The sequence below is a fragment of the Rhinichthys klamathensis genome, unplaced genomic scaffold (genome assembly GCF_029890125.1).
Source record: "Rhinichthys klamathensis goyatoka isolate OS25496 unplaced genomic scaffold, OSU_Roscu_1.1 h1tg000533l_1, whole genome shotgun sequence".
NCBI classification, from domain to species: Eukaryota; Metazoa; Chordata; class Actinopteri; order Cypriniformes; family Leuciscidae; genus Rhinichthys; species Rhinichthys klamathensis.
The window spans coordinates 9,854-23,043 of record NW_026607009.1 but is presented as its reverse complement, the minus strand read 5'-3'; the positions used below and the strand labels follow the sequence as shown (position 1 = coordinate 23,043).

At 37.6% G+C, this 13,190-nt stretch overlaps 1 protein-coding gene across 3 annotated transcripts in view; it reads right to left on the bottom strand.

Annotated features, from left to right (window-relative positions):
- The window catches only part of prkcz (protein kinase C, zeta), a 77,867-nt gene extending 66,287 nt beyond the window's left edge, over positions 1–11,580 (bottom strand). The window contains exon 1 of one of the 3 annotated variants that reach the window (XM_056238726.1): positions 11,055–11,580. In XM_056238726.1, the coding sequence (XP_056094701.1) occupies positions 11,055–11,490 (436 nt within the window). In that variant the 5' untranslated portion in view covers positions 11,491–11,580. The remainder of the gene's footprint in view (positions 1–11,054) is intronic. The other 2 variants (XM_056238724.1, XM_056238725.1) reach the window with 2 other exon arrangements.
- Between the last annotated feature and the right edge of the window lie 1,610 nt (positions 11,581–13,190).

The following is a 13,190-nucleotide window of genomic DNA, read 5'->3' as shown; positions in this document are numbered from 1 at the left end:
GGCTGAGAATTGTGCTCGAGCCCTGGAGATTTGCTCTGTCTGCTGCCGTTTCATGTTTCTGCCCTCAACTGCAGCTCAGTTACGTAAAACCGATAAATATTGAAATATTGTCGAAACTTTCAAGTGTCAGCCACTAATGAGCACCGGAGGAGATTCAAAGGCCTGGGACGCTTGTGTGTATGAGAGAGAGATCTAAGTAAAATGAGAAATTGAAAGTCTGTGTTAAGCCTTCAGAAACTACTGTGTGGCATAAAGCAAAAGCAGTACTTGAATATTAAAACATAACACCACCAATAACAACATATATTCAGCTTTGGAGTGTACTAAACCGAAATGAACACTCATCGCATAAAAACACACCACACGCATCCAGACATTCAAAGTGTCGCTTGCATCAAAACTACACAACATGAATCATTTATTAATAGAACATGATAAAGCTGTAACTCACACAGTCTTCCAGAGGAATAACTGATGCCCCAACAGACCAGTTAGACATGAGGAGAGGAGCACATTTTTAAACTTTAACATCAAACCCCATAAGGCCAAAAAAACAAAAATCTGTAGTTTTTTCTTGTGTGGATTACATAAAGAAAATCTTGCTAAATTATATGATTACTTGATATATAATTCATAATTTACTAATACTATTTCTTACTGATCATATCATGGAACACAATAACATGATGTTGAAAAATTTGAATCCTGTTCCTTAAGAACCATGCTCTTGTCATTGGTCAGAAAAACATAATGGCCCCGCCCAAAAATCACACCATTGGTTGAGCCAAAGTTGCTGTTGTCGGGCTGGTCAAACAAACAGAGCAATGTTTTGATGGGGCCACAGAGCAACAGTGTTTACACTTGTTGGGGTAATCAACCTTTAATTAATGGCTTAATTACTTTTGTCTGCATATTAAGCTATAATTACATATTAAGCTGAGAAAGGATTAAAAACAATGTCAAATTTCACCATTTTAAAGTGACATGCCTGGTTAAAGGTACAATAAAACACTAAAATTACTGATATTTAAATATCAATAAATAGTCAGCATCTTGGTCTGCCTTGATGACAGACAGTTCATGCAATAGTAAAGCTGATTATTATTATTATTTTCAAAGGTGAATAGTAGCAAAAATACCCTGTTAACCCTATTAATATGGCTGTGTCGGAAATCGCCCCCTATACCCTTAAATAGGGCACTATTTGAGGGGACAGCCATTTATAGTGGTGTCTGAAACCATAGTGGATGTTATCGAGTGCACTCATTCAATCCCACAATGTACTACAATAATGTGTGTACAACCGGCTAGAGAATACCCATAATGCAATGTGAGTCGCACTCCGAATGAATTCCCACATCTGACCAGAAGATGGCGCTCGCAGCTGAATCCTCCATCCATGCATTTTCGAAACCGCTGATCCAATGTGGCTACACGTAATATCATCAGAGCCGGACAGTAACGGAGTACATTTACTTGAGTACAGTACTTAAGTACAATTTTGAGGGATCTGTACTTTACTCAAGTATCATTTTTGGGGAGTACTCATGACTTTACTCAAGTACATTTGAGAGGCAAATATTGTACTCTTTACTCCAATACATTTCTATCCATAACCGTGAGTACACGAGTAAAATAAAAAAATAAAAATCTCGGAAACCCTCAATTTGTTGTTTCCATCTCAAACGTGATTGGATTGTGCAGGCGCCACTGATTGGGACAGCCTATCAGCAATCACTTTCAGCTTTCCGCCAAAGTCAACTCCATGGTCAGATTTTATATTACACATTAATGTAAGCCAAGCATTTGGTTTGATGTTCTTGAGTATGTGGTGTGTTTAACACAGTCAGGTTCAAATGTGGCAGTGGCGTAGCCACGAGGGATTTCTGATTTCTTAAAAAAAAAACTTTAGGAGGCAAAATATATTTTTACTGATTATGTGAATTACACTGCGCAAACCAAAGTAGGCTACTACCCAGCGAATGAAGAAGGGTTGGCGCTCAGTCTCCACAGTACATAAAATATTCATTTTGTTTTATTTTATTTTTCCGGTTTGCATTTATGAGGAAAAAACAATCTTATGGACGTGTTCTCCGTTACGGACGTGAGCGCTCTGAAAGCGGCATAAAAAATGCTTTAAAACTTTCACAGAGACATCAAACAGAAAACACAAAACCTTTCTTTAACCTGAATTTCGTTTTGCATTAATTGTATCTTAATTTTAATCAATGTTTCATCAACCAATTGCCTGGGTTTAATAAATAAGAAGTAAATAGCAGACGATAGATAAGAAACGGAGGCGCCGGCGCGTGAACTGGATCTCGTCTCATAAATGAACCGAAACTCAGTGTATAAGGTAGCCTACTTGCCTCTCACAGACATGTCTACTTTTAAACAGAAAAAATCAAAACGAAAGAAAACAGACTACAGACTGCTCTCTGCTTATGTAATCCGTATGAAATGTGCATTTCTCTCTGGCGCGTTCACTACTGAAGATCGCGAGTCAGCATCGTCAACTTCATCTAGCCGACACTGACAAAGAAAACACTTGTTTATTAACAAGTGTTTATTAATAAACAATTAAAATATCTCCTTGCTATATTTTACATATTCATAATCATTCCTTTTGCCGGTTCTTTGTGACAGCTTTTAGGTGCTTTATTGGCAGCGCCACCCTTACATGTGGTGTGTGTGTGTGTGTGTGTGTTGTCCCCGCATTTAAAGATGGGACCCCCCAAAAATGTAATTAAATTAAATAAAGCAACATGGTAAAAAGATGAAAATGACTTGATTTTACTTTCAATTCCTTTTACATTATCCAAGGTATTAACATTTTTCATAACTCCATGTAGGACGTTTCTGTGCATAAATGTAAGTACTGTGGCAGTAGATTAGTAATGCAATATTTAGAAAATCTACTCTTGTACTCTTGATACTCAAGTAGTTTTAAAAACAAGTACTTTAGTACTTTTACTTAAGTAGACATCTGAATTTAGTACTTTTACTTGTACTTGAGTAAAATTTAGCAAGGGGTATCTGTACTTTTACTCAAGTAACAAAGCTCTGTACTCTGTCCGCCTCTGAATATCATACAGGTATAAATTCCTTTTTAATTGATTATTAAAGTTTAATTACAGTTTATACATATTAGTTTCCATGACAGAGTTCAAGATAAATCTTTTCATTACTACAGGAGCTGCAAGTTTCTTAAGTTTCAAATAATTACTAAACCGCAAGCACAAATTATGCAAAAGCGGTAGGTCTTCCAGTGCACTCAGTGTCTGAATTCACTCGCTTGTTTTCATTCACTCCCTCAAATGAACTATATTAGTGGACTCATGTAGGGAATAGTGAATGAGGGTATAGGGGGCAATTTCGCACACAGCGCTTGACTAATAATGGACCTTTATAAAATGCTACATAAGTAAAAAACATGGCACCCTTAAATTTATATATTTCTTAGTGCAAGTTATTATACTCTACCTTCTTCCAGCAAACAAAACAATTCACAATGTTCTTCTCCTTCATCAAACCAGAGGCAGACTTCAACAGAACTACAAATGATCATCCCCCTCACAGAGCACAATAACAGCTGCTCAGGAAACAGCTACGTGTTTGCTATCATAATCATTCAGATGGGCACCGAAACACCTGTTCTTCAACCTGTTAGTGTGTAGGTCTAAAGCCCTGCCCCCGACATCTTGGCTCAGGAATTGGCCAATGGCCACACAACAGAACTTAATTTCTCAATGTCGAAGATGAAATCATGTATTTTGTTATGAACTACCTCAATGAAGAAGTCTCTCTTCTCAATCCCACAATCCTCGCTGACTGTCACAGTCATAAATGGTCTCATAAGGTCCTATAAACTAAAGCAACTGTAAATGTAAACTTGACTCTGACTTGCACTGGAAAACTTGGCACGGCAGGGTGGTTGGCTGCCACATCTTCCATGACATGTTAGTGATTTTGACTCACAATGATGCATTCAAGTGATTCAGTCATGAAGGAGCCGCTTTTAAAGGCTCTTTCCTGCTTGACAGAGCTCTTTTAGTGGAGCTGATACAAATCGCCTGAAAACGGCCTGGTTGAGGGTGCGGCAGGCACAAATTCAATTTTTCCATCATCGCCATGGCAACACACACTCTGTCCTGTGCCATACGTGCCAGATGCCAGCAGCTCTGTGGACGTGAGAACTGAGAGCCGGCGCACACTCAAGCAGCTCAACACATGCAATATACACTGAACAGCCAGCAGCGGCTACAACAAAAACACAAAGCGGTTTGCCAAATGTTGTGCAACAAAATGCATCACTGACAACACTGTCAAGTGCAAAAACAGGCACCAACGGAGGAACATCAAAAATAAGAACTAGAAGCTCTACTTTTAAAACTAGAAGCTGCTCTGAGCGCCATTAAATCAGAGCAATGTCTCTCTCTGTTATATAATCAGGGTGCTTTGTAGATATTTGCATCATAAGCACACTTTTTGTATTCCCATAGCTCAACTTGAAAATCATGCTGTTAATAAAGCCAAGGTCAATGTTCGAGTTGCAGGGAACACATTTATTTACAAGGCAGCTTGGAATAAAAGCATCTACCGGATGCAGAAATTATTTCTCAGTAGAATGTGACGGGGAAAAAACACAAAAGCTGTATAATTGAGCATTCTCTTTTGTCTTTCGGTTTAAAAGGAGCTGGATCTACGCATGTCTCCTCGAATCTGAAAGTGTTTGATCTTGCGAAACACTCGCAGGCCTCAGACAGCATCAAATCATCAAAAACAAATGCTAGATGATTCTTCTGAACAGACTGCATTAAGGCTGACCTAACAGGGCACAGTAGCAAACAAAAATGTCTTCAAATTCAAATTGTTGTTTTTTGATGAACTGCTTTTTTCAATATGTGCTAAATTATTGATATGATAAAACAGGCTAAATATAGTGTTTAGCAAATTATCATGAGACAGATATATTTGCAGCAAAATACATACACATACACACATATACAGTACACTCACCTAAAGGATTATTAGGAACACCTGTTCAATTTCTCATTAATGCAATTATCTAATCAACCAATCACATGGCAGTTGCTTCAATGCATTTAGGGGTGTGGTCCTGGTCAAGACAATCTCCTGAACTCCAAACTGAATGTCAGAATGGGAAAGAAAGGTGATTTAAGTAATTTTGAGCGTGGCATGGTTGTTGGTGCCAGACGGGCCGGTCTGAGTATTTCACAATCTGCTCAGTTACTGGGATTTTCACGCAAAACAATTTCTAGGGTTTACAAAGAATGGTGTGAAAAGGGAAAAACATCCAGTATGCGGCAGTCCTGTGGGCGAAAATGCCTTGTTGATGCTAGAGGTCAGAGGAGAATGGGCCGACTGATTCAAGCTAATAGAAGAGCAACTTTGACTGAAATAACCACTCGTTACAACCGAGGTATGCAGCAAAGCATTTGTGAAGCCACAACACGCACAACCTTGAGGCGGATGGGCTACAACAGCAGAAGACCCCACCGGGTACCACTCATCTCCAATACAAATACGAAAAAGAGGCTACAATTTGCTAGAGCTCACCAAAACTGGACAGTTGAAGACTGGAAAAATGTTGCCTCGTCTGATGAGTCTCGATTTCTGTTGAGACATTCAGATGGTAGAATCAGAATTTGGCGTAAACAGAATGAGAACATGGATCCATCATGCCTTGTTACCACTGTGCAGGCTGGTGGTGGTGGTGGTGTAATGGTGTGGGGGATGTTTTCTTGGCACACTTTAGGCCCCTTAGTGCCAATTGGGCATCGTTTAAATGCCACGGCCTACCTGAGCATTGTTTCTGACCATGTCCATCCCTTTATGGCCACCATGTACCCATCCTCTGATGGATACTTCCAGCAGGATAATGCACCATGTCACAAAGCTCGAATCATTTCAAATTGGTTTCTTGAACATGACAATGAGTTCACTGTACTAAAATGGCCCCCACAGTCACCAGATCTCAACCCAATAGAGCATCTTTGGGATGTGGTGGAACGGGAGCTTCGTGCCCTGGATGTGCACCCCACAAATCTCCATCAACTGCAAGATGCTATCCTATCAATATGGGCCAAGATTTCTAAAGAATGCTTTCAGCACCTTGTTGAATCAATGCCACATAGAATTAAGGCAGTTCTGAAGGCGAAAGGGGGTCAAACACAGTATTAGTATGGTGTTTCTAATAATCCTTTAGGTGAGTGAATATATATATATATATATATATATATATATATATATATATATATATATATATATATATATATATATATATATATATACACACGCATGTATAAACTGGTTATTTCCCCATAGCATTATTTTTGCATTAAATTAAATTTTTTGATTTTGTACAGCACAGGTCAAAAGTTATAAAATAAGTCTCTTACACTCATCAAGCCTGCATTTATTTGATAAAAAATACAGAAAAAAAACTGTAATATTGTGTTATTACAATTTAAAATGTATTTCTGTGATGCAAAGCTGAATTTTCATTAGCCATTACTTCAGTCTTCGGTGTCACATGATCCTTCAGGAATCATTGTAACATGCTGATATATTATCAATGTTGGAAACAGTGTGTGTGTGTGTGTGTGTGTGTGAGAGAGAGAAATTGAGGGGCTAATTAAAAAGACAGAGCTGAGGTCTTTAGGGCTGCCATCGCTGAGATCTAACTCTAATCTTATTAACTTCACCCCTACAGGGAGAGACCAAGAGCAATCACACTGTGCTGTTGCCATAGTTACCCAACACTTTTTTTGTGTCATTATTTCTAACATTTGACCACAGAAAAGAAAGAGAAAGAGTACTCCGTGTCCACAACCAACATCTCTTATACATGATTGTATAGGCTGGATGTCATGTGACCATATCATCAACGTATTCACCTAACATAAGATAAAACAGCCATGAAAACAAATTTTTCAGAGATATTTCAGTTTCTCAAGCTATTGTATGGCTTCTGACAACTTAAATATAGAGCACTAGTCATATGGACCACATTTATGGTGTTTTTTTGTGTTAATGTAGGCTATGTGGAAAAACTTTATTTTTGTGTACTACACTCTTTAAAATAAAGGTTCCAAAAGGGGGTTTTCACAGCGATGCCATAGATGAACCACCTGTGGTTCCCTAAAGAAATCTCAGTAAACAGTTCTTGAAAAAATAAATGTTTTAATTTAATTTAAATAAATGTTTAATTTAAATAAACATTTTATAAGAACCTTTGGAAACACTTTACAATAAGGTTTCATTAGTTATGATTAACATGAACTAAGAATTAACAATACTTCTACATTTATTAATCTTACTTAATGTTAATTTTCAACATTTACAATACATTATTAAAATTAAATGTTGTATTTGTTAACATTAGTTAATGCACTGTGAACTAACATGGACAGCTGGATTTTTATTAACTAACATAAACAAAGATGAACAAATACTGTCACAAATGTTAGCTCATTGTTATTCATGTTAGTTAACTAACTAATGAGACCTTATTGTAAAGTGTTACCGACCGAACCTTTTTTCACTATAAAGAACCTTTTGTGCAATGGAAAGGTTCCATTGGATGCCAATAAAGAACCTTAAAGGGATAATTCACCCAAAAGTAAAATACTCTGTCATCATTTACTCACCCTCAAGTTGTTCCAAACCTGTATAAATTTCTTTCTTCTGCTGAACACAAAAGAAGACATTTATACAGGTTTGGAACAACAGAATTTACATTTTTGGGTGAGCTATCACTTTAATAACAGAAAAAACAACAGTAATACAATAATAACAGCATACACTTTAGGAAAGATATGAGGGTGACTAAAGAATGAAGGTGACTGAACTATTCTATTCTTTTAGCAGTCCAAATGTGCAAAACAGTGTCCAACAACAACAGTGAACACGTTCCTGAGATGTTACTAATGTGAAACATTACCAACCTTATAGTTCATCCATCAGAACATTCCTTTGAAATTTAATAACTTTCTCCACCTCTGAAATTACTTTTCTTTCCTTAAGACGAATTCTAGGTCACATTGGCATGGACATTAAAATTAACCAATAACATAGCCTACTTTTTATGATCCAATCAAACCCTGATGGCTAAAACTAAGAAAATCTTATTTCCCACTCATTTTCTGTTTCACCTGGAAATACATCACACTATGGAAGTTAATGCGGTATCATGTAATAATTATTAATAAGGAAAAATCATCACAGTGGACACATTCATCACAGACATTAGCGCTTACTATATATACAATATGACGGTTTAATAAGAAAAATGACGGTGATCTTTCGCGCTTCTGATTGACTCTAATCATAACTGTGCTGTCATTCACCATCCCTGCTGTCCTCAATTGCCCTGTCCTCTTTAACCGATGACACCAACTGCTCAGTCCGAGCACGCTCATGAACTTACACCCGTCATTATAAATCTGCCCTTGCTCCAGTGGATGGAGGGCGATGCCGCACCCGAGGGTATAACGCAAGACTGGAATAGAGTTGATGCTGGCATTCTCCACACTGAACTGAATTAGCACAGCAGAGATGTGATCACACAACACTACTTAGTCAAGTCAGTTGTTATCAGTCATCATCGTGACCGCACACACATGCGGTGCACTTAACGTATTAATTTGACCTTGTTAATCAGACCTGGAATCATGCCAGTCACAATCACTCTCAGTCATCTATCATCTGTGATGTCAGAACTGAAGACAGATGACAGGCGTCCTGTGACTGCTGTTTATGATGCTATGACTGACTATGAGGAGGACTAGTGTTACAAACAATATGGCTGGTGTGTGTGTGTGTGTGTCCTGGTAAACCCTACGTTATGGGGACAAAATGTCCCCACAAGGATGGAAATATCCAAAATCCTTGTCCTTGAGGGACATTTTTTGGTCCCCATGAGGAAAACAGCTTATAAATCACACTAATGGTCTGTTCACACCGAACGCGAATAGAGCGTCAAATACGCGTCTAGTTAGACGCTTGCCTTGAACATTCGCTCGAGTTCAAATGTTTCAACTTGCGCGGAAGACATTCGCGGCAAACGCGTCACCCAATTCGCGTCATTCGCAACGCCCGGCGCAAATGATGCGTCTATTCGCGTCTTTGCATTGACTTTGTATGTAATCTACTCGCGCAAATAATTAAATTCGCGTTCGGTGTGAACACACCATAAGTGATTTTTTTTTTGAAAATGTAAAAATGCATAAAGTTTTCTGTGATGGGTTTAGGGGTAGGGTTAGTGTAAGGGGATAGAATATTCAGTTTGCAAAGTATAAAAATCATTATGTCTATGGAATGTCCCCATAAAACATGAAAACACAACGTGTGTGTGGGTGTAAAATGTATGTTTATAAACTCTTAAAGAAGTGTTTTTAGTGTATACTTAGTGCATACATTACTGTACATCAAAACTGACAACGTACATCTATGCTTATAAGCTTCAGTAATCTCAGAATAAAATCTAAGACCACCATTGTATTTGGCCAATTAAACAAACTAAACCAAGCAATTACTTTATGCATCTTCAACACTAATGACAAATAATGCATTAGAGAACCAGCACACTTGTAAAGATTTCACTTGATGAAATACGAGACAAATGCACCATTAATGGTAGTCTAAGTTAAAAAGAATTGATGCAGCTCCAGCGAGACTGCAGGTATAATGGCGGTGATCCAAATCTCTGACCTTAAATTGAACAATGGCTTTGGAGCCGGAAAGTCTACACTGGATTGCATTGAATATCTGCTACTGGCTATGAAAAGAGAGTAAGAACCGGAGTCATGGAATAATCAAACTTCATCTACACATCAGAACCCATCTCACGTCTGTATATAAATACATGAAAGCATGAAAAGAAGACAGGATTATATTTCATTTGCAGCTAAATATATTAACTAAATCTAGCAGATTGTTTTCTCTACTTTATCTGATAATGAGACTGACATTGTGTGCTAAAACCCAGACATATAGGCATTCCTCTGTTGCATATATATATATTATACACACACACACACATATATATATAGAGAGAGAGAGAGGGAGAGAGCTGATCCTTGATAAATTCACTATTAATATATAAACTCACTATTTTAGCGTAAAATTGTCTGTGTGTACACTGAAAATTTTTTCGAGACAAAATTTATTAACATCCTTAAAACAAGACATTTTTTTAAGAACCCACACCGTATAATGTAATAAGCCTTTTTTTCATAGATTGCATCTTGCATACAAGTGTATTTTGTCATTTTGTGTTTCTTTTTTGTTTACTTGTCTGAAGTAGAAATAAGTTAAAAAAAAGTGCAAGTGAAAAAAATCTGCCAGTGCATTAAGGCAAATTACACTCATATTAAAGACACATTATCTGCAAACAAATCTAATTATCTTATGCAGCATTGCTTCTCAAGTCAATTTATCTTGTTTCAACAATTCTACGATATTTTAACTGGAAAATAAGACAAAAAAAAAAACTGCCAATCTGCAGTGTTGTTCAGCTTTTTAGCTTTTTAGAGTATCACATCATCTCCCATGAGGTTTGCTGCCTTTCTAGAGCATCAACTCATTTCAAATAAATCTCGGTAACACTTTACAATAAGGTTCATGAGTTAACATTAGTTAGTTAACATGAACTAAAATTGAACAATATTTCTTCAGCATTTATTAATCTTAGTTAATATTCATTTCAACATTTACTAATACGTTATTATAATCAAAGGTTGTATTTGTTAACATTAGTTAATGCACTGTGAACCAACATGAACAGCTGTATTTGTATTCACTAACATTAACAAATAAATACTGTAAAGAATGTATTGCTCATTGTTAGTTCATGTTAGTCAATACATCAACTAATGTTAACTATATTGTAAAGTGTTGCCTAAATCTCTTTTGAGGTTTCATGTCAGTTAGGCAGCGAGGCAGTACACTAATTTCCAAAAAGACATTAATTTAAATTAATTTCCATTTCATGTCCCCCTCCCCACTGCTAAGATAAACGCTGTGAATACCTCCGGTGACAGTCGGAGAGCAGACCAGTATTGCGTCACCCCACATTCTTCCTCCACCTCCTGCTCCGGTCAGAGGAACTACGACGAGGGAACAAAGCGGCACGAGATTTAGAGTTGCACCATGCAAGTTCTGGATCGACACGGAGAAGCCCGCCATGGCGTGCCACGCTGTCGCTGAGCCCAGAAAGCTCCAGCCAGGGCTGAACGTCCTCTTTGTCTGGTGAGCGAGTGAAGGCTGGAGGCTCAGAGAGCAGGACCAGTTCAAATGGGTTTGACTCACTTCCACACATTGTTGGTTGGGCTGGCAGGAAGATGATAAAGGGGGCTTTCCTCTGCTGTGCTGAGGGTGTGTAGGATCAAAGCAGGCAGTGGGATTTGAGCTGAATGAACAGCTGGGATTGAAGCGCACAGCTGGAATGCAGCAGGAGCAGAACATTTTAGCACTCTCTGTATAAGGGTCCTTATATTCGGCCACTGAGACCTGAACATCAACACTGAAACACTAACTCCTCTGTTCTTGGCCACTTCAGACTCGCTCTTCTCAGAGAGGCTTTACTGCAAAAAACATTTTATCAATCAGTATTTCATCTAGTTTTCACTAAAAGACAACTTAAATATTCTTACGGCAAAATAAATGTATTATAAATATATAAATGAATAATAATTATAATATAATAAATGAATTGTAAAGTAATTATATTAATTTATTTTCATAGAATATATCTTTGTAATTATATATATATATATATATATATATATATATATATGCTTTATTATTTTATTATGATACTGATTCAATTGATTCTGATTCTGATTTATCATGGTTTAAAAAAAAATATTGTATTTTTATTTTATTTTTGTAGTGATAAGAACATTAACAAAAAATTATTTTGCTTATTTGAACAAAAAACTAAAAATGTTAAACTCTGGGAGTCTCTGCATAAACATTCCACTGACAAATAAATCCAGAAATAAACAAATCACTAACAATGATGTAAAGTCAGTTATTAACCAAATCTGCCAACAGTTACACCCACCGCTTAGAGCTTCCGGAGAAGAAGATCAGGACCTAAGATGACCTTTACTTAACTTTTTGACTCCCCAAGTAAAACAATCTAAATGGGTCATAACGTGGAAAACAGGATTTTCCCTGATCTTTAGAAGACAAACGCAGTTGCATGGCACATTTCTGGCCAAATTGTGTTGTGAACTTGCTAAGAGGCTGTTATCGGGGAGGACGAGATCACTGTAAATAAGAGTTGTTAGAAAGAAATGTGCAAAAACTCTTCCTTTAGGGGCACAACAGCTTGTCGCTGTGGCAGTCCCATTAAAAGGACAACTTTGTGCATTATCAACCCATAAAAGTTGCATTTTAGTACCTTAGACTAGTAGTAATACCCCAAGTTATAGTAATACCCATAAAGACCGGGACACACCAAGCCAATGTCGGCCCGTTTTTGAGCATCAGTCGGCTTAGTTTTTCCGGTGTGATCCGCACAGATTCGCTCTAATCGGACGCTGTTGGGTTTTTTTGGGGCCGATTCAGCATGTCGATTCAGGCCGTCGGTGAGAGAGAGAACTCTGATTGGCTGTTCAGCTTAGCGCACAAGAATAAAAGTGAAAGTGATAAAAGCAAGCAATTAAGTCAAGATGGTACGACAACACAGTCAGCTTTCATCACCGCTCGTTCTTTGACATCGGCTTGGTGTGTCCCGGGCTTAAAGGTATAAGTTGTGCAAATTTTTTTCTGAGAGTGTACTCATTACACAGGCAAACTGTTCAGCCAATCACGGTAGAGGTCATTTACATAGAATTCAGAACAGGTGGTTTTTGCTACTGTACCTTTCAAATTTGTCAGGAAGATTGGGAAAAGATAACGTAAAACTGCCAAAAAACAATGCTATAAAAGTGTAGGATATAGCCCTTAAAAAGAATGGGTTATCATATAACAGGGACAATAGCAGCTGAGAAAATGACAATGAGCGTGTTAGCGGCAGCCCGCTGAGAGGAGATGTTCATTTCAGCAGCAGACATTGTTAATTGACAGGGAGGGGTTTCATAAACCACTGCAAGGCATGTAACATTATGTTGAATAGGCTGCTTTGAAGTTTGTACTTAATTTAAAAGGAAGTTAAT